This window comes from Pseudophryne corroboree, chromosome 2 (assembly GCF_028390025.1).
Source record: "Pseudophryne corroboree isolate aPseCor3 chromosome 2, aPseCor3.hap2, whole genome shotgun sequence".
Classification (NCBI taxonomy): domain Eukaryota; kingdom Metazoa; phylum Chordata; class Amphibia; order Anura; family Myobatrachidae; genus Pseudophryne; species Pseudophryne corroboree.
Window position 1 is genome coordinate 452,026,091 of NC_086445.1, and position 22,908 is coordinate 452,048,998.

Sequence of the window (22,908 nt, forward strand, 5' to 3'; positions counted from 1 at the left end):
TTCACGAAGTTCTACCATTTACCTTTGGTTTGGAGACTGCCTCTGTTGGGCGTCAGATTTTACAGACTGCTATGCAGTCTGTGTCTCCCTCCTCTAATCAGCTTGCTTGGGGAAATCCCATTAGTAAGTGCGCAGCGTCCCCCAGATGGATGAAAGAGAAAAAGGGATTTTTGTTTACTTACCGTAAAATCTCTTTCTCTGATTCCATCTGGGGGACGCTGCGATCCCTCCCGTATTTTTTTTTGTCTGGTTTATTGGATACATTCTGTTCTATCTCCTCCGGCTTTGCTAAACGTTAACTGAGGTAATCTGCTGGTAGGCTGGAGATGGGAGGGGTTAGAGGGGGGAGGAGTTAGTTTTCTATAGGTTCTGTGCCAAACTCCCATCCCACACACTCTAACCCCATTAGTAAGTGCGCAGCGTCCCCCAGATGGAATCAGAGAAAGAGATTTTACGGTAAGTAAACAAAAATCCCTTTTTTACCATGATGTAGGTGACTTTAATATACTAATTTATAATCCTTGGATGCAAATATTTCCTTTCCATTGTATTTCATATATTGTTTTTACTATCAATGTAATACTACTGTTATTTATGGGACGCACTGTTACACTTAACAATTGCTAGATATTATGTTTCATTTTAATACCTGTATTCCCTACCCCTTCTCTATTTACCTGAGAAGTGCTTTTCTATGTATTACGCTTTCTGTTAATACCCTATTGCACTGTATTTTCTGACATTTCTTCAATGAAATATATTTCAATGAAAAATAGACTTTTACCCACTTATATGAAGCATTTTATTATAAAGACTTTTATCGTATGATTTTGGAATATCAGAGTCACTAGAGACACAATATTACAAGTACTCAGTCTTTCTCTCTCAGTATTCTTCATTTAATTACCTCTATATAATTAACAGTTGAGAATACAAATTTGTAATTATTAGTTCTTTTTGAATCTTACAATTATCTTATTTATATAGTCATTCCACTTAATTTTTTGGGGGTAATTTTATTCCACATTTTGCAGTTTCTGACAGTGGACCCACTGATGACTCCAGAAGTGAAGATAAGAACATAGATGGTAACTATGTTGATCTATGCAACTTTCTACTGTTTGCCAATATGTCCACCATTTAATATATGCAAGGTATATACAGTGCAAGAGAGAGAGTCTCTCTGCAGTGCCTTCTGTGATAATGGTGGTAATAATAATAATAATAATAATAATAATTAATTTGATAAAATGTAAAATATGAATGGATTCTTGTCATGTACAGTATATAATGGGATATGCAGTGGGCAAGTTGTAGGTTACCCTTAATGCTAGGTCTCTTTCTGATAACTAGTGTTATTATGCATTGATTCCTCGTAAACTTGATGGCACCCACCTTCTACGGTACAGTTGATAACTGTTTTGGAAATATCAAATAAAGCGACAACATGATTTATATACTTTATTATTATTATTATTATTATTATTGTTATTTATTTTATGCTTCATACTCTAATATAGCAACAGTATTCTCTACCTTTGGCTACATTTCTCCATTGTCTCCCACAAGTAATAATTTAATCATGCAGTGAATACAAATGCGATTTGTTGGTGATACAGAGAATTTGATGCAGCACATATGTTTAATGTCATCATTATTATTTTGATATTTTTTTCCTTTTTGATACGCATGAAGAAGGCATTGGAGATGTTATAAGACAACTAAGAAAACAAGTTGAAAATTTGTTCAACAAAAAATATGGTAAGTATGACAAATAACTGACGTACTTTGCTTCTGAAGTCTACTTCATTTAGTTGATCTAGGGAATGATTATTTAAATAGCACAAATTTATTTATTTTTCTTTCATCTTCTTACATGTTTTCCAGTGTCTTCATAAGTAGTGCTTCCTGGTGAATACCACTAAACATAGAGCACAAGTCAGTCTAATATGAAAATACAAATGCTTTGACATAAGGGACATCTATAAAACAGATACCCAGATAAGTGTACATAAAAGGTCAAGTAACACATAGCAAGCAATCAGATGTTTGCTTTCCTAGCTTAACTGTAGCAGAAACATGACCATCTGATTGGTTGATCCCTTTAACTTTGTGGACCTGTTATTTTTTTTCTTTAAATGGCCCTTAAATGATGGTAAATGTATGTGCGCCAAATTATTTTTCTACATTTCACACTTTAAGGGGATGTCCCTCCCCAGGCCTTTGTTGCCACACCCCAATAGTCAGCACTGAGGTGAGGGATCATCCCTGTACTTCCTTTTTACACTTATCATGGAACTGTATTTATTCACCTAGACTTTTAAAAAATAAATAAAATGCGTATGAAAGAGATAATTGCTGATATTTGTGCTTACAAAGATGTATAAATGAATTATTTATTCTAGTAATGTTATTTTTGAAAATAGCAAAAGCAGTTGGAGCTTTACACCCTGTCAAAGTGCCATATTCTAAGTTCTTGATGTACCCAGAAGATCTGTTTGTTGTGGGCCTTCCTGAAGGGGTTTGCTTCCGACGTCCAAACTGCTTTGGAATTGCAAAGCTCCGAAGGATACTGGAAAATAGCACTGCCATTCAGTTTGTTGTGAAAAGGTAATACTGAGACCCTCTTGTGTTTTAGGTAGTGAAGGTTTAAATCTATATCCATACCTCCCAACTTTCCTTCAGTGGTAATCAGGACATGAGAAGGGGGTATGGTTATGTGGTCACACTTTAATGGGGCAGGATCTGCAATTCTGACTCACCGTTTATAGTTTACCTTTAGTTGATCTTAATTTGGTTAGGAAGAGAAGCTTTTAGAGAATCAGACAGGCCGTTTCTTTGGTAGTATGGTATTTACACAGACTTCACATTTTGATAATACTGGTTTAAGATGGATTTGAGGTGTTGTAGACCATAATACGCCAGTTGGTTAGCTGACTAAAAAGGAGGGTCATACTTAGGATCTGTACTTCCAACGTAAAAGTCCCTCAAACTACTAGAAAAGCAATTGCTACCTGTAATAAGCCAAATATCGCCCAGGATTATTTAATCACCAGAGCGATTGCACAACTGTTTAAGGAAAATGAAGGCCATTTTGTACTTCTCTTTTTGTAGGCCAGAACTGATTTCTGAAGGACTAAAGGACTGCATTGAAGAAAGCACTGTACCTCTAGGTATGCCTTTTTTATGGTTTTGCCTTGTAAATGATTGCCACTTTAAAAATATGGGCAATCTGGGCTGAAATCCCAGATCTCTGCCTTTTTCAGGTTTGTTAGCAAACCAAAAAAGTTAGCAATTGGGCAAAACCATGTGGCACTGCAGGTGGGCCAGATGTTACAAGTGCACAGAGAGTTAGATTTGGGTGGGGTGTGTTCAAACTGAAATCTAAAGTGCAGTGTAAAATAAAGCAGCCAGTATTTACAATGCACAGAAACCATATAACCCATCCAATTCTAAATCTCTCTGCACGTGTTACATCTGCCCCACCTGCTGTGCAACATGGTTTTGCCCAATTGCTAACATTTTTGGTGTGGGTTTGCAATGGGGGTATACCGCACAGGTTAGATAGAATAATAAGTTATACGTACCAAGATGAAGTGATAAGATTAGAGAAAATCATATTTTCTAGTTTCAATCTTTCTTTGGTGGTGCACCCTGAGTCAGTATGAGACTATACAGACAAAGGAGGAGAAAAGAAGACTCTTTTGTGGGTGCACCCTTAATAGTTTAGAAAAGTTAATAGAAATAATGAATAATGAAAAGAATGTAAAATTCAATTTTATTAATATCGCAATAAAATATATATTAAAAAAATGCAATAACAACAATGACAATAATTGGTAAGAATTAACAAATGCCTGCTGTCTGAGATAAGTTTAGATTATATTGAAAATTGTCCTACTTATAAGGAATACAATCATTTCACAAATTGGTCTCAACCATAAATTTATGCATAACTTAACGAAGTTAATAGTAAGAAGTCGCCTCTGGGCCTAATGCAGTCATTTTTACCCTGTATCTTTGTCAGCACTTGACAATATGAGCCGCCAAAAGGTAATAGGAAATTAATGATGAGAAGAGTATAGAAAAAAGGGAATCTGCTGTCAGTGTGGAACACTGAGCATAGGGATCATAAAAGTACTCTACTAAACTGGGTCTTCCTCAGGAGTCTCCCACCTGAGTACTGACTCAGCCCGACACTGATTAGCTTCCAAGATCGGATGGATTTGGGCGTTTCCAGTGTGGTATGGTAGTAGAGTTTGTGGGTAAATGATCTTTGTCGCTCTGGGATCACTGATGAGAGTTCACGAACTCATAGGAGAAGGATGAAGGGAATAACAGTGAGATGATAGGAGAAAATTAATGGGTGGATCTGCTGCCAACGTTAGACAGAGAGAAACTGAATCGCTGGTGAGAGTCCAGAAAGATAGTAGAAAATGAAAAAGTATGATTTAAAGAGTAATGATAACACCCTGAATTCTTAGGCTAATAAAGCAAAGAATTGATTAATTTGGAGGCAATCAGTATAAATATGAATATAAGGTCCCAAAGGGTTGCACAGGTACAAAGATAAATCAACTCCTGGTATTAGATATTGTACAGAGTAGATACTGAATATATTTAAATGTATCAATGTATTCAGAAAGTAAGAGAGAAAGCAGTATTGTTGCTAAATACAAATAGTATCATTCAGGGCTACAATAAACTGCTATGATACCCTGGCTGTGAAAAAGCGTGCAGTTTATAAATAAACTGAAAATGCAAGTGCATCGCTAGTAATTGTCACATTGATGGAAATAACTCATATTATTACTAGAATATTGTTATCAATGTAGATGCTGTTATTATAGTCACATTGGCACAAACACCGCTAATAAAATAATTCTCAAATGGGAATGCAATTTCTATGCACTGTTATCCCGTTGCGGTGGTCTGTTAATGATGGATAACAGAGAAATGAATATTACTTGTGCTCAATGTGCTGAAAACGGAGCTGGGACAAAGCACAGTGTGGATCCTCTCCGCTGAAGAGTCTGGCAGTACCTGGCGGCAGGGGAGAGTGCGTGGCTTGGAGAGGCGAGGGAGACCAGTCCGTGATCTCAGACAGCCAGGCGGACAGAATGGACGGAAGACGCGTTTCACCCTTACGCCGGGCTTGGTCACTTCCTGTGACAGGAAGCAATCTCTAATACCAGGAGTTGATATATCTTTGTACCTGTGCAACCCTTTGGCACCTTATATTCATATTTATACTGATTGCCTCCAAATGAATCAATTCTTTGCTTTATTAGCCTAAGAATTCAGGATGTTATCATTACTCTTTAAATCGTCCTTTTGCACTTTCTACTATCTTTCTGGACTCTCACCAGCGATTCAGAGTTTCTCTCTGTCTAATGTTGGCAGGGCCGGTGCAAGGTTTCTCAACGCCCTAGGCAAAACTTCGGCCTGCTGCGCCCCCCCCCCCCAACCACACACCGAGTTTTAGTACTGTACATACAGAAAATGCGGTAGAACACAGAAAACAGGTTTTTACTGCATTTTCCTTTTAGTACATCCCGTCAAGCATGCTGACTCTAATGGGCCCTACACACTGGTCGATATCTCAGAACGATATTGTTCAGATAAGAACACTATATCATTCATATCGTTTAGTATGGAGGCACCGACGATGAAAGATGTGCCTCCCCGCAGTCGTTCATCGTTGGTTTTTAATAGTTTTTCAATGCAAGCCAATTTGAATGATATCGATCATCGTTCAAATCGCACTAATCGTCCAGTGTGTAGGGCTTATTAGTGGGAACTTCAGGACAGGTTGCTGCTGTAATGCTGCTGGTGCTCTACCCCGGGTGCTCAAGAACCGCTAGACAAGGGCTGGATTAAGCCTTCGGGGGGCCCAGGGCACTTAAGTCAGCATACCTCCGCCGGGACACCGGCAGCGAAATGTCGGCAGGTGAGCGCAAGAAGACCCTTGTGGGCTCGTTGTGCTCGCCACAGGTTCTATCTACACTAGTGGGAATAGTCCCTGCTAGTCGGCATGCCGACTGTTGGGATTCTCAAGGGGCGGGATGTAGGGGGAACTGTTTTGACCGGTCACATAACTACATCCCGTGCCTGCTGTTTCTCTAATCCCGTGTGTGTGTGTGTGTGTATATATATATATATATATATATATATATTATAATAAAAGGCTAACGCTGCTCCTCACCTGTTTAGGGGGGGGGGGGGTTTCAGTGTTTTTTCGTGCTGGCAGACACTATATGGCGCCCGACCAAGCAGTACAAGTGTTGCTCCGTCCAGGTGTGCACAGCCACTGGCTCTGACATTACTGTTATGATGTTCTGTCATTTTGATGGCCTGGTAACTAGTGTATTTTATATATATATATATATATATATATATATATAAATAATGTCATCTCTTTCCCCCTTCCAGCACCTCCATCCCTTATATATTTAAAGATGCACCCTCACCCCCGCCCTTTGCTGTATAGATTAAATAATCCCCCCACACCTTAAGTATTTCCCAACCCTCTCACCCCCACCCTTTATATATTAAATGAAGCTCTCACCTACCCAATGAGCCCCCGGTCCTTAATCCTGCTATATTTGGTGATGCAGTAGGAGGGACCCGACCCCTTGATCGCCCTATGTGTTGCGATCATGAAGGGTAGGGTGGGAGGGTCCGCAGGGGCAAACACAGGATTTCTAAGAGGGGGTTTCCAGATAAATGCTATACATTTAAAGAATATATATATATATATATATATACACACACACACACATCAGTGCCGTAACTAGACATTTTAGCACTGTGTGCAAGAAACGGCATCAGCGCCCCCCTTCCTTAACGAAAACCGGTGGCAGTGCGCGTCGTACGAGCACGCAAAAAATATAGGGGCGTGGCTTTACGGGAAAGGGGTGTGGTCACAAAATAATTCCAATTCATATAATGGTGCACAGTAGTCCCCATTATTCAAATTACGCCGCACAGTAGCACCACTACACCAGGTAGAGCCCCTTTTACACCTTATGGCAGACAGCGTCCCCTTTTTACACATTACGGCGGACAGCGTCCTCTTTTTACACATTACGGCAGACAGCGTCCCCTTTTTTACACATTACGGCAGACAGCGTCCCCTGTTTACACATTGTGGCAGACAGAGTCCCCCTTTTACACGTTACGGCAGACAGCACCTCCTGTTTTACAAATTACGGCAGAGAGCGTCACCTTTTTTACACTTTACGGCAGACAGCGTCCACCTTTTACATGTTACGGCAGACAGCATCCCCTTTTACACATTATGGCAGGCAGAGTCCCCGTTTAACACAGTATGGCAGGCAGATTCACCCTTACACCCCCCCTCCCGTCCTAGTGTAGTGTAGTGTTGTGAAGTGTACTGTGGTGTAGTGTAGTGTAGTGTAATATAGTGTAGCATAGTGTAGTGTAGTGTAGTCACTTACGTGCTGTTGTGGGTGGGCGGCGGCGGCTTTACTGGGACACAGGCGGGCGGGGTGGCGGCTTCAGCAGCAGGAGTCTTGTGGGCGGCAGCGGCTTCCGAATTGCAGGGGAGGGGGGCCGGGCTGCCGCTGGGCCATTGAGAAGGCTGCCTGTCGCACAGACGCTGAAGCGGCTTGAAAACTTCCTCTGAACTTGAAGCCGCGGCTTCAAGTTCAGAGGAAGTTGTGGAACACAGGTGGGCGGGTGGCGGTGGCTTCAGCGGGACATGGTTGTGTCTAGGCGGTGGGCGGCGGCTTCAGAGGGACATGGGCGGCTCCGCCGTCAGCGGGACACAAGCGGCGCCGCCTTCAGCAGTCTGGGCTCGAAGCTAGCAGGTGTGATGCACGATGGTGTGCCCTCAGTGCATTTGTGGGCAAGGCACCATTGGCACACACCTAGTTACGGCTCTGATATACATAAGACTGCACCCCCCTCCCTCCCGCATTCAATGCAATTCAGCAACCAGATGACACTCCATGGGTGTTAAAAAAAAAAAACAACCAGAAAAACAGTGGCTGTATCATTTTCTATAAGAGTATGTGTGTAATATATATATATATATGTATATATTACACTCATACTTACTGTATATTTCTATACATAAACACACCATACCCACACACACTCGCATATAAATACATACACATAAAGTAAGGTCACACTTAAACATTTGGAGGAGCTTGGAGTCCTTCTGACAAACTTATGCTGCATAACAGTGCAGACTAGCTGCCTCTTCCTGGAGCTCAGTGCAGCCGTGTACCTGCCTATCCTGTCGCTGCCGAGTTCCTGCTGCTACCAACATTTCTGGGTGCCAAGTGTCCGCCGTTGCCGACTGCCCGCTGCTCCCGCCTCTGCTGAGTTCCTGCTGCAGCTCCCTCCGCCCTCTATACATTGCACACGCTGCAACTTTGATCCTGGCAGCGGCAGTCACTCTCAGACCCAGTGTGACTGTGTAAAGCTGCCTTCGTCCACCAAAAACCCCCAAACTAGTCCCATCAGCGGAGGTCCCTGCATGTGCCGGGGGGGGGGGGGGGGGGGGGGGGGGGAGAGGAGGGAGGGGGGCTGGGCTGTAATATTCATGATATGCAATCGCGGGGTCAGGGCGGGGGGGAGGTGTAAAGCGCAGGGTGAGATCGCGGACGTCTGTGGAGAAGACAGTTAGAACAACTGTAACCTGCTTACTCTAAGTGCATAGAGTATTGAAGCCGCTGCCAATGGGTTACATTCACACTGACAGTGCAGCAGGGATGTCGCGGCCGCCTATCTGTTACGGCAGCGGCTTCAATACTCTATGCACTTAGAGTAAGCAGGTTACAGTTGTTCTAACTGTCTTCTCCACAGACGTCCGCGATCTCACCCTGCGCTTTACACCTCCCCCCCGCCCTGACCCCGCGATTGCATATCATGAATGCTGCCGGCTATGGTTACAGGGTTGTTGTAGCAACAGTCTCCTGCTCCTCTCCACGGTAACGCTCCACATGACAAGAAGCCAAGCATTCATCGGCAGCATGAGCTGCCGCCCTCCAGTGGTCTGCGCCCATAGGCAGCTGCCTAAAGCTGCCTAGTGGTGGCGCCGGCCCTGAATGTTGGCAGCCCATCCACCCATTAATTTTCTTCTATCATCTCACTGTTATTACCTTCATCCTTCTCCTATGAGTTCGTGAACTCTCATCAGTGATCCCAGAGTGACAAAGATCATTTACCTACAAACTCTACTGCCATACCACACTGGAAACGCCCGAATCCATCCGATCTTGTAAGCTAATCAGTGTCGGGCTGAGTCGGTACTCAGGTGGGAGAGTCCTGAGGAAGACCCAGTTTAGTAGAGTACTTTTATGATCCCTATGCTCAGTGTTCCACACTGACAGCAGATTCACCTTTTTCTATTCTCTTCTCATCATTAATTTCCTATTACCTTTTGGCGGCTCATATTGTCAAGTGCTGACATAGATACAGGGTAAAAATGACTGCATTAGGCCCAGAGGCGACTTCTTATTATTAACTTTGTTAAGTTATGCATAAATTTATGGTTGAGACCAATTTGTGAAATTATTGTATTCCTTATAAGTAGGACAATTTTCAATATAATCTAAACTTATCTCAGACAGCAGGCATTTGTTAATTCTTACCAATTATTGTCATTGTTGTTATTGCATTTTTTTGCCAGTACTATCCAACACACTCAACTACTGATATATTTTATTGCAATATTAATAAAATAGAATTTTACATTCTTTTCATTATTCATTATTTCTATTAACTTTTCTAAACTATTAAGGGTGCACCCAAAAAAGAGTCTTCTTTTCTCCTTTGTAATTCTAAATTTTATTTGAGTGTTAAAATAATAATGAATGCATCTTTCTAGTGTTAAAATAATAATGAATGCATCTTTCTAGTTAAACAAAAAAACCATAAAATATTTCTTGCTAAATATATATATATATATATAAAACTATATAAGTTTTAATCTATAACAAAAAGTAGACATTTACGCAGACAAATATTTAAAATGTAGAACTACACCTGGATATTAGGGAAAGTTCTAACCTTTGCATCACATCCTTATCTTTATCCAAAACCATCTTTTCTTGTGGCATAATTCTCAAAACATTTTAGAGTGTTGTCTATTGCATACCCTCCAACATGACCCGCCCCACTAGGTACAAAATGCTCTGTTTCTGGACTTCCCTCTTAATTTATTATTGCCATCACCTGTGAAGAAACAGCTTTCTTATCATTTAACTAGTTCAACACAGGTGATGGAAATCATAACTTAAGAGAGAATTCCAGGAACAGAGCATTTTGTACCTAGTGGGGCGGGTCATGTTGGAGGGTCTGCTATTGGTCAGGGCAAGTCTGCCATAAACAAGAATGACGTTATTTTGCAGTAGCAGAGCCCTTACAACATGTTCTGTTACAATTTGTAGTTTCCAGTTAGGAACAGTAATCTGTGTGTTATGGGTGACCCATGTAGTGTACAGTAAATTGTACTTAGAATACGACCAGGAAGTTCTTTAGGTATGGCGGATAGGCTGCTGGCAGGGCCGTAACTACGTGTGTGCCAAGTGGGCTTGGCACACAGCGCAGTTGCCCTGAGGGCGCACGGCCAGCGGCATGTAATGAGTCAAATTGACTCATTACATGCCGCCTCTGCTGTGTGCGCCGCGCTGTGGAGGGAGAAGAGGACCAGCGCCGGGCAGCGGAGAAGGAGGAGGAGGGAGGGGGAGCAGGGAGCCGCAGCAGCGCTATGTCATTGGTAGTAAGCGCCGCTGCAGCATCCCCCTCTCCTTCCGTATTGGCTGCCCGGCGCTGCTGTGGATGCTGGGATGCGGTTCCTCCATCCCAGCATCCGCAGCAGCGTCGGGCAGCCAATACGGAAGGAGAGGGGGATGCTGCAGCGGCGCTTATTACCAATGACATAGCGCTGCTGCGGCTCCCTGCTCCCCCTCCCTCCTTCTCACCTCACTGCCTGCACCGAGGGAGCTGCACGAGGAGCCTGACTGCCAGCAGGGAGATGGTAAGTATATCTCTCTTTCTTTCTCTCTCTCTCTCTCTCTCTCTCTCTCTCTCTCAGGGGGTCACCGTCTGCCGCAATGTGTAAAAAGGGGGATGGCTGCCGCAATGTGTAAAAAGGGGGACTGGCTGTAAAAAGGGGGCCTGGCTGCCGCAATGTGTAAAAAGGGGGCCTGGCTGCCGCAATGTGTAAAAAGGGGGGCCTGGCTGCCGCAATGTGTAAAAAGGGGGACAAAAGGGGGCCTGGCTGCCGCAATGTGTAAAAAGGGGTACTGGCTGCCGCAATGTGTAAAGAGGGGGCCTGGCTGCCGCAATGTGTAAAAAGGGGGACTGGCTGCCGCAATGTGTAAAAAGGGGGCCTGGCTGCCGCAATGTGTAAAAAGGGGGACTGGCTGCCGCAATGTGTAAAAAGGGGGACTGTCTGCTGTAATGTGTAAAAAGGGGGACGCTGTCTGCTGTAATGTATAAAAGGGGCTCTACCTGGTGTAGTGGCGCTACTGTGCAGCGTAATTTGAATAATGGAGACTACTGTGCACCCTAGTATGAATTGCTATTATTTTGTGGCCACGCCCCTTCCCCGTGAAGCCACGCCCCTATAAATTTTACGTGCGCCTGCGGCGCGCACTGCCCCTATCTTACATGGGGGGGGGGGCGCCACTGTCGTTTCTTGCACACAGCGCTAAAATGCCTAGTTATGGCACTGGCTGCTGGTGTTGAAATACCTCTCTTGTCAGGGATGTGCCTTCTGAATCTATGAACTGTATGTTGTCAAATGACCTTAATCTTATTACTTTTGATTTTAAAAGAGTAATGTGATGTCTGAAAGATGGAAGTGTTAGGAGTGATGTTCAGTGCAGGTTATGCATTTTCAGAAAGCTAGAACTTTATTAATATAAGCACTTAGAGTAATAGGATGTTTGTCCCTCTCACAATAAAATGCTTTTGTGGACTTTTGCATTTACAAATATACGCATTAATTTACATTTATTAACTATATTTTCAGGAGTCAGTGATAAGGATTGTCACGATTCCATATTGGATGACAGCAGCAAAAGAACTAGTTTTCAAGGTAAGAATCCTTTATCCCTATACCTGAAAAGGTAGATCATTTTATGTAACAGAAGATTGTTCAGCAAGGGGGCTGGAGGAATGAGACCTTTTAGAAATGTACTAAAAAATATAATTTGATATCCTAGTTTTAAAAGCTTTCAATAGTTTACAAAATCCAAGGCCTACTACTTGGTTGTATGAAGGAAGCCTCTTAGCTGGTGCCGTGTTTATAAATGATTGCAGGAAGTGCTTTCTCAATGTAATTAAAGTAAAGAGGTTCCTATATATAATTTTAAATAACATACTAGTGCATTTGTAATGAATATTAGTATTTAAGGGTATGTTATATTAGCATTCACAATGTACACATGGATGTTATGTCAACATTGTACATTTCGGCAGTAGCATTTTTCTAGTGTTAGAGCCCTAACCCTACACTAACCCTAATCGCAGCCAAACCCTAACCTAACCCTTAACCTAAACCTGTCCTATCAAAATTGTGACTGTAAACATTCTAAGCATGCCAACCTTTTGAATGGGGAAATAAATGACTTAATACCCTATTAACACTATAGTGGTGCAGGTGGGCATAGTGCAGTGCTGGACACTAACGCACTGAACAATAGCTGTGTCTGAAAATTCACTAGATTCATTACAGTAGTAACTACACGACAATGGGGTGTATATGCAGTTGCGGTCGAAATCCGGCTGGAATTCGACCGTTTTTAAATTCAACACAATTCGACAGTCACATATCCTCCCGCCAGGACCTGAATTCGACATATTCAATAAAAAACGGATTCGACAGTCCCGCTGTCGAAAAACGGACCAATTGACGGATATGTGCGTCCTGGATTCGACTTTTTGGACGGCTCAAAAATTATTTAAAAACCCAGAAAAAAATTGCGTGGGGTCCCCCCTCCTAAGCCTAACCAGCCTCGGGCTCTTTGTGTCGGTCCTGGTTGTAAAAATACGTGGAAAAAATTGACAGGGGATCCCTCGTATTTTCACAACCAGCACCGGGCTCTGCGTCCGGTCCTGGTGCCAAAAATACGGGGGCAATATCTCTCTGACTAGTGGAGCCCGGTGCTGATGTTTAAAATACGGGGGACCCCTACGCTTTTTGTCCCCCGTATTTTTGGCACCAGGACCGGAAGCAGAGCCCGGTGCTGGTTGTGAAAATACGGGGGATCCCCTGTCATTTCCCCCCCCCCCCCCCCCCCGTATTTTTACAACCAGGACAGGCTCAAAGAGCCAGAGGCTGGTTATGCTTAGGAGGGGGGACCCCACGCATTTTTTTTCTGGATTTTAACCCATTCCCACCCCTTCCCACTGAAACCCATGCTCTGATCTCTCCATATTATTTTAGTCAGTGAAAAAAAAATATATTCTTTTAAAAAATATATAAATAATACTTGTGTCTCCTAATAGACAAACCAAGTAGATAATCCCTTCTAATATAAATAGATATGCTATTGGCAATAAAAAAAACACCCAAAAAAACATGGTTTAAACATTTTTATTAGATTCCGCCAGCAAAGTGAGGTGGAATGAAATTGACGAAATTACTGTCGAAAAGCATGTTGTTGAATCGACATTCTTCAATTGAATATACCTTTGTCGAAAAGCCGCATTTTGACCATTGCAGACATGTCGAATTTTGAAAATGTCGATTTGAAAAAAGTTGAATCTGAAACGGCAGGTATTTTGACGAAAAGTACTGTATTGCATTGTCGAATCCAATTCAACAGTTTTTTTTTTGTCGAAAATGCCCCGTTTTTCGACTTTTGCTGCAATTCGACCGCAATTGCATATACCCCAATGTCTTACTTTAACTGACTTACAGTACTAGAAGTTGTGTGGGGCTGGGTACATTGCATGTGCTAGATGTTGCCCTGATCTACAGTACTAGAAGTTGTGTGGGGCTGGGCACATTGGGGGTCATTCCGAGTTGTTCGCTCGCAAGCTGCTTTTAGCAGCTTTGCACACGCTAAGCCGCCGCCTACTGGGAGTGAATCTTAGCATATTAAAGATTAGCAGAATTGCGAATAGACACTTCTTAGCAGTTTCTGAGTAGCTCCAGACTTACTTGGCATCTGCGATCAGTTCAGTGCTTGTCGTTCCTGGTTTGACGTCACAAACACACCCAGCGTTCGCCCAGACACTCCTCCGTTTCTCCAGCCACTCCCGCGTTTTCCCCAGAAACGGTTGCGTTTTTTCGCACACTCCCATAAAACGGCCTGTTTCCGCCCAGAAACACCCACTTCCTGTCAATCACATTACGATCACCAGAACGAAGAAAAAACCTCGTAATGCCGTGAGTAAAATTCCTAACTGCATAGCAAATTTACTTGGCGCAGTCGCACTGCGGACATTGCGCATGCGCATTAGCGACTATTCGCTCCGTTGCGAAAAAAAAATAACGAGCGAACAACTCGGAATGACCCCCATTGAATGTGCTAGATGTTGCCCTAACAGTACTAAGGTTGCGTGGGGCTGGGCACATTGCATGTGCTAGATGTAACCTGACTTACAGTACTAGAAGTTGCGTGGGGCTGGGCACATTGCATGTGCTAGATGTACCCTGACTTGCAGTACTAGAAGTTGCGTGGGGCTGGGCACATTGAATGTGCTAGATGTACCCTGACTTACAGTACTAGAAGTTGCGTGGGGCTGGGCACATTGAATGTGCTAGATGTTACCCTGACTCACAGTACTAGAACTTGTGTGGTGTGATTTCTTAGTTTTTTATTCTTAATAAATTTGCAAAAATCTCAAAAAAACTTTTCTCTTACATCCTAGTGGAGGGTTCAGTATGGTATGCCGGCGGTCGGGCTCCCAGCGACCAGCATACCGGCGCCGGGAGCCCGACCGCCGGCTTACCGACAGTGTGGCGAGTGCAAATGAGCCCTTTGCGGGCTCGCTGCGCTCGCCACGCTACAGGCACGGTGGCGTTTTATTCTCCCTCCATGGGGGTCGTGGACCCCCACGAGGGAGAATAAGTGTCGGTATGCCGGCTGTCGAGATTCCGGCGCCGCTATACTGTGCGCCGGGATCCCGTAAGTCGGCATACTGAAGACCACCCCTAGTGGATACTGGGGATCTGTACTTTAGTACCATGGGGTATAGATCGGGTCCACTGGAGCCTGGCACTTTAAAACCTTTAGTGTGTGTATGTGTGTGCTGGCTCCTCCCCTCTATGCCCCTCCTACCAGACTCAGTTTAGAAAACTGTGCTTAAGGAGCCGGGTGCATTTCTCTGGAGCTCCATAGAGTTTCCTTTATTTTTTATTTTAGTTAGTTATTTTCAGGTAACCTTTGTTGGCAACCAGGCTACCTGCTTCGTGGGACTTAGAGGGGGGGACCAAACCAACCTGCTGAGGATTAATGGTTCGTAATCCCAACTGACAGGACACTGAGCTCCTGAGGTGCTGTTTCACACACCATACTGTGTGTACCCACGCCAGCAGCTAGCCGCCACTCTCTAACAGATGTTGAAGATCGTCAGGTGCGGTGACTGTTAACACCGGGATCCCAATTAGTGGGTCCCCGGTGTGTTTTGGCGGCGGCCACGAGCTGCGGTGCCCACCGCGGACTACACTGGCTCAGCGGGCTTATGCTCCACAGTGCTCACTGTCATTAGGCTTTGTGTGTACTGTTTATGCTGTTTCAGCCAGTAAAAGCATTAGTTGGGCCGCGCGCCATTTCAGGGGCGGGGCTTCCCTGAGAGCGGGACCAGAGGCGGGAAGGCGCCATTTCCTGCTGCTGCGGATCATCAAGGCTGCATGCATGCTGCTCCTCCAAGGGACCCACGCTGTTGCAGACTCTGTATTGGTACAAGGGGGTCATAGCAGGGGGGAGCACATCAGCAGTACCGTCGCTGCACATCTGTAAGGTGATATATCTTCACACACTGCACTGCTGTGTTCTGTGTGCTGGTCTCCGTTTCTCTGTGTCACTCCGGGGGCTCTCTAGGGTCTGTGTAGAGGTGTTTTTTCAGTGAGTTGCGCTATACTACAGTTGTGTACAATATGTCTGTTGACATGGTTATGTGTGCTGCTTGTAACTCTACCCCTTCTTCTGGGGGGTCCCTCATGTGTGAACAGTGCTCCTTATCTCCACAGGGACACAGTTCACAGGCACCTTACTGGCTAGATACTTTTAAAAGCATGATTCAGAATGTGAATTCAGATTTAGCTGCAGCTAAAAAGGAGAGACAGGTGTTAAAACAGTCTATTGATTGTATGGCCAAAGCAGCAGAAACCAGAAAGGCTTCTGAGGTGCTGATCACACATCGTTAGTATGTGTGCCTCCACTGGCAGCTAGCCGCCACCCTCTACCAGATGCCAAAGATCAAGGTGCGGTGGGTGCTACACCGGGGTCCCGGTTAGCGGGTCCCTGGTGCAGTTTTGGTCGCATGTTGCCCGGCGGTCATGGGCCATGAGCTGCGGTGCCTGCAGCGGACAAAACTGGCTCTGGACTGATGCCCCGCAGTGCTCACTGTCAAAAAAGGCTTTGTGTATACTGTTATGGATTTACTGTTTATTAACATGGCCAGTATAAGAAACAAACAACAGGGACCGTGTGCCATTGCAAGGGGCGGGGATTACCGGAGCGGGACCAGAGGCAGGAAGGCGCCATTTTCTGCTGCTGCGGATCATCAAGGCTGCATGCACGCTGCTCCTCCGTAGACTCACGCTGTTGCAGACTTCTGTCCTGTTACCAGGTGGTCATAGCAGGGGGATAGCTCGCCAGCACTTATATCAGGTTGTACACTTATATTCACACACGCTGCTGTGTTTGTGTACTGGTCTCCGTTTCCTCAGTGTCACTCCAGGGGCTCTGTAGGGTCTGTGTGGAGGTGTTTCAGTGAGCTGCGCTGTATTACAGATGTGTAAAAATGTCTGTGGACATGGTTATGTGTGCTGCTTGTAACTCTACCCCTTCATCAGCGGGGTCCCTCATGTGTGAACAATGCTACTTATCTCCACAGGGACACAGTCCACAGGCACCTGACTGGTCAGATAATTTTAAAAGCATGATTCAGAATGTCAATTCAGAATTCGCTGCAGCTAAAAAGGAGAGACAGGTGTTGAAACAGTCTATTGTATGGCTAAAGCAGCAGATACCAGAAAGGCTTCTCAGCCCCATCTGTTGGTTTCACATAAGCGCTCACTCCCACAGGTGCTCTAGTCTGATTCTGATTAGCCTGATGTGGATGATGATGATATGGATTAGGACAGCTCTCTGTCCCCATGGGTGGAGGGCCTCATTTTTGCTGTAAGAGAGGTTCTTCACACACCGGATCAGGAGGCAGAACCAGATGAGGAGTTGTACTTTAATGTTAGACCAAAGGCCTCAGCAGCTTTTCCTGTGTCTAAATAGTTAAACTCTCTGGCCAGGGTAGCATGGTTAAACCCTGATAAGAAATGTAAAAGTTTTTAGCTACCTTTCACCTCCCAGCTGAGGACAGGAAGGTATGGGAAACCCCATATCAGTCGATACGTTTTTGTCCAGGCTGTCTAAGAAATTGGTACTGCCGGTGCCAGAGGCTTGCTCCCTAATAGAGCTGTCTGACTGTAAAATTGAGACCACTCTCAAGGCAATTTATATGGCAGCCGGCATTGCACAACACCCCACAATAGTTTGTGGGTGGATTTTCAGCGCAATGGTCAAGTGATCCTAGCATATTATTAATGGATTAGACAATCTGCCCCAGGATGAGGTCAATACTCTTCTGCAACACATACAGGATGCTGCTAATTTTATGAGTGAGGCTATTAAGGAATTGTGTAAGATAAATGGTCGCATTATTGCTATGGCTGTTTCGGCACGCAGAGCTCTGTGGTTATGTCAATTGTCAGCGAACGGTGATTCCAGAAAGGGTGTGGAAAATCTTCCCTTTACAAGTGATGCCTTGTTTGCGGACAAATTAAATAAATGGATCTCCCAGGCAACGGGGGGGTAAATCTACCTATCTGCCATCGGCTGCGCCACCTGCTAGTGGTTCTTACACAGGACCCTCCTAAACCTCTAAACCCGTATCTGCAGGTGTTCAAATTCAAGATGGAATCCCTGCAGGCAGTGTTGTCCGGTCGGGAGGAGGGGGAATTTCTGGTATCCCTAGATGTCAAGGATGCTTACCTGCACAATCCTATGTGGTCCCCTTATCAGGCTTACCTCAGGTTCGCCATCTTGGACGACCATTTCCAGTTTCAGGCCTTGCCCTTTGGCCTGTCCACAGCTCCGAGGTTCTTCACCAAAGTCATGGCGGAGATGATGCTGCAACTGCGTATGATGGGAGTCAACATAGTCCCCTACTTGGATGATCTCCTGATAAAGGCTATGTCCAGGGAGCATCTATTGCACAGCATCGATCAGACGACTCCCCTGAGTCCTTTCCATCCAATCAGGATATACAAATAAATAAATTATATTTCAAAAGGATATAAGTGCATAAAACAATTTCCTCCTTCCTGCCACACAGATAATGTTTGTTATCAGTTTAACATTCACTATTGATAAATTTATCACATAGCTTCAAATACGGTTTGTATTTGATTTACCAAACAAATGTTCTTCCTGCATATACCATTCAGGATTCGTATATCAATTAAATCAGCTACATGAAACAGGTTCCAAGCCCATACTACTTTATTTATGGGATAAGGAGATCCCCCGTGAGTAACATCTTTCTCTAAGGAACTTAAACATCAAAAGATTTTGTCATTCACACCTCTCTGCTGGCAGAGGCGATTAGCATGTCACTTCCTATTCCCAGAAGATAGGAGATCCTTATTCAGACAGATATAGTAAGTGCATTTTTCCCTTTAAAATACAGGTGACCACATCTTGAATATAAATACAGTTAAACATGCAATCCTACAATTGTGCACAGAGCACTACATATGACATGTTAAAACACATCATTAAACATATTTTTAAATAGTCCGCACCCAGCGCCGTAAGTACGTTTCACAGTGACGCCAAGCGCCTATTGTCCAAATGGTGCCTGGCAGCTGAGGATTAACCCCTTCAGTGCCGCGGCCGCCATTATACGTGTGGCTGGTTAGTCTCTCCGGCCACAAATAACTACCGGTAATTCCTTTTCTCCTAGTCCGTAGTGGATACTGGGGGCCCGCTTCAGTGCTTCGATTCCTGCTTACCTATGTAAGTATTTGGTTGACCTGCCATTGCGGCCCCTTTATGTTGTTGGGATAGTTTGCTATCCTCTGTTCTGGTTAGCGCCCTCCTTTCGGTTCTGGTTGTGTGTTGGCTTGTTGCCTCACCGCTGTTGGATTTGTTTCTTCTCTCGTGGTATGTCCGTCTCCTCGGGCACAGTTTTCCTAGGCTGAGTCTGGTAGGAGGGGCATAGAGGGGAGGAGCCAGCACACACATACACTCACTAAAGGTTTTAAAGTGCCAGGCTCCAATGGACCCGATCTATAGCCCATGGTACTAAAGTACAGATCCCCAGTATCCACTGCGGACTAGGAAAAAAGGAATTACCGGTAGGTATTAAATTCCTATTTTTTTCACGTTGTCATTATTGGGTATTGTGTGTAGAATTTTGAGGGGAAATTTTAGTTTGGAATAAGGCTGTAACATAACAAAATGTGTAAAAAGTGAAGCGCTGTGAATACTTTCCGGGTGCACTGTGCGGTCATTTTCTAACCACACACTTCCCATAACTAAACTTTGCAAAGATCATTTGAGTCAGCTTAACAAACAAATGAGAGACCGATTGAAGCACACAAAGGGCTAACATATTTGACATAAAGATCAAATTGAATGTTCAGCAGCACTAGCCATTTCAATCGAATAACAGAACAAGCACAAAAATCATCCAAACTCACCAGGGGCCTAATTCAGAGATGTACGTAAGCTCGATGTTACGTCCATCTCCAGTGTTTTTAGTTCTGTGCATACACAGAAGCCAAACTTCACACGCTCAAATCTGAGGCTGCAATGATGATTGCAGTGCCCCAAATGCTGCAGCAAGACACAGGAAGCATCTTAGCTTTTCTGGGCATGCTGAAGCCAGTGGTGCAACTTCACTGGCCCTGGAAACGTGTTTTTTCCTGAGTAACCTGAGGGTTATATAGGGGTCAGTGACGTGTGGTGGGGTGAGGCAGGTGAGACAGAGCCTTTCCTGTCATATGAACATTTGTGCTAGAGATTTTACTGTATAAAGTATATGTAAAATACAAAGAATATGTTTGAAATATCTTCTTTGCATTATTCTAATCAGTTTTATAGCCAAAACTCTGGAGTAAAAAGTCTATGGCAGGTGAGGCAGTGCCTCACCTGGCTATCTTTTCCGCACGTCTCTGATCAAATCTCACCAAATTTCCAGGAGTTTTTACTGCTGCACATGTGTATAATACCCAGATGTACCCTTTGGCTCATATTTTGTATGTAAATCTGGCTCTAGTGCTAGCCAGTGCCTCCTCAGCCTTTTAGCTCACCGCACGTCACTGATAGGGGTAGGGGCGCTAGACTGCACACCCTAGCTGCTAGTAATGAGAGGTGCCACCTTGCTGAGATTTATAGTACTACACATAGAAAAAAAAGCTGCAGGTGCTCTATAAAAAACAATACTACTCAAAACTGAAATAAATATTACAATTAATTATCATATAAGAGGTTTGTTAGCATAAATTTGGCCATAGTTATGGGCCTGCCCACCAACCTGATAGACATGCTACTGGCGTTTGGTGTAGCAACACATGAGGTATCCCAGCAAACGGGCGTGTTGGTCCCATTTTCTGGGCATGCCAAAGCCAGTGACGCAGCTTCATTGACCTGAGAAGCATGTTTTTTCTGCCCATCCTGAGTAGAGGACTGATGTCCATGCAGATGATCCAATGCTATGTCCTCGGATACAGCAGCGGATCATAAAAGCATGCAGTGGGTGTCTTTCTACTACAGATGCCTCCTGCTGCTTTTTGCTTACTTAAGAATAGCCGCTGCATACAAAAACGTTATAGCTATAGCGCCATCTCTGAATCAGGTCCAGGTTACATCGGTAAACAATTGGTTGGCTGGCTAACATCATTGGATTCAACAGTAAATAACTAGGTTGGTTGATCAAATCATCCCATGGACAGGAGATATGAAGCTGAAAGCTCACAGTACACTAGTGTTCATTCTAGCACTCTGCACTTGTCACAACCTGTGCAGTTCCTCTTTCCTGTCTGGGGTGTCGCTCCCTGCTCTGGTGCTTCTAGCACACAGTGGTCTGCATGTCAACGCTGAGATACAGACCAGAGTGTGATAGAAGCACCAGAGCAGAGAACGACACCCCAAGCAGGAAAGAGGAACTGCACGGTTTGTGACAGGTGTAGGGTGCTAGAATGAACACTAGTGCACTATCATAAAATTAACAGCGCACGGTGGAAACTGCAGCAGTCATCTTTTCAACATATGAACAGGACTCAAAATAGAAATAATCCAATAACTAGGCCCAAGAGCTGAACGACTAGGTCTCGTCTGATTTGGCTACCCAGATTGAACAATGGTCCTGTTGCCTGATCCCGCAGCTGAGTCAACTTCTGTGTTCTAAAACATACCTATTGCAGATTTTATTAATTTTTTTTATGTTATCCAACCAAATTAGTTAAAAACGAAAAAATGTCAAACTAATGTAAAACACTGTTTCATTCTAGAGAATTATGATACCAGACTCTCAAGAATCGATATTGCCAATACTCTCCGAGAACAAGTGCAAGACTTGTTCAACAAGAAATATGGTGAGTATATGGATTAAGATATGTCACAAATTAGATAAACACCACGTACAAACGTAGCCATACCGGGCTGCAGCTGTTCAGAACTGGCGAACACTCCATTAATTTCTAATGGAATTAATGAAGTGATTGCCGGTTGTGAATAGTCACAGCCTGGCTCGCCATGCAGCATGTCGCATCGCAGCAATATGGGCACGGCTACATCTGTATGAACACTTTCCCACCACAATCTAGAACACATAGGTGGGTTTAAAAGTGTCCATACAAACTGCATATTTGATTCTAACATAGCTCTTTTAATTAAATATCAGCATGCATGTACCTAAAAAAATTACTAATGCCAGTTGTCATCTGAGCTGTTGGCGGAACCAATCACATCTCATTTAGGGTGGACAGTAAATGTCGATTGGCCACTTATATACACGTGATCATTGTATGCCCACGTATATGTAAGCGGCCAATCGACAGTCTCTGAGGAGAATGAGCCCAAATGTACAAAGAGAATGGTCTAAAATTATGTACATTTGTGAGTCAACTGTTTCTAAGTGGTTTATTTATCAAATAAATATTTGCGTGGATATCCCATGAAAAAAAAACAATTTTTTGGGGGGCGGTGCTCTCAAATATTAAATATCACCCCAATGTACCATGGAGGGACTGCATCAGAAATATCACATATTGGGATCTTAGCCTTACTTATCCTGTCCAGCAGTGCCATATCATGTTGTCATATGCTTCTTCTGGCCATCAGCAGCATTCCTGAGCATCGGTATCTCCATTGTATACAAGCACTTTGAATGCATAGGCACAGCTATATTTTATTTGATCAGGTGAACACTTCAGTCCAATCTACTGTATAGCAGTCATCAATTACAACAATAACACTGTATTTTTGTTCCAGGTGAAGCACTTGGGATTAAGTACCCAGTACAGGTGCCTTACAAGCGCATCAAGAGTAATCCTGGCTCTGTAATAATAGAAGGGTTGCCTCCGGGTATTCCATTCCGAAAGCCTTGTACATTTGGATCTCAGAATCTAGAAAGGATATTAGCAGTGCAAGACAAAATCAGATTCACAGTTAGCAGGTATGTTCATGGAAC

General features: G+C 43.9%; 1 protein-coding gene and 1 pseudogene across 5 annotated transcripts in view; one reads left to right on the forward strand and one right to left on the reverse strand.

Annotated features, from left to right (window-relative positions):
* The window catches only part of GTF2IRD1 (GTF2I repeat domain containing 1), a 191,923-nt gene that overhangs the window by 134,449 nt on the left and 34,566 nt on the right, over nt 1-22,908 (forward strand). For all 5 annotated transcript variants that reach the window (XM_063953724.1, XM_063953725.1, XM_063953726.1 and 2 more), the window contains exons 15-21: nt 1,035-1,088; nt 1,696-1,761; nt 2,427-2,610; nt 3,115-3,173; nt 12,014-12,079; nt 21,728-21,811; nt 22,710-22,893. In XM_063953724.1, the coding sequence (XP_063809794.1) occupies nt 1,035-1,088; nt 1,696-1,761; nt 2,427-2,610; nt 3,115-3,173; nt 12,014-12,079; nt 21,728-21,811; nt 22,710-22,893 (697 nt within the window). The remainder of the gene's footprint in view (nt 1-1,034; nt 1,089-1,695; nt 1,762-2,426; nt 2,611-3,114; nt 3,174-12,013; nt 12,080-21,727; nt 21,812-22,709; nt 22,894-22,908) is intronic.
* LOC135051618 (5S ribosomal RNA) lies at nt 4,140-4,258 on the reverse strand (annotated as a pseudogene).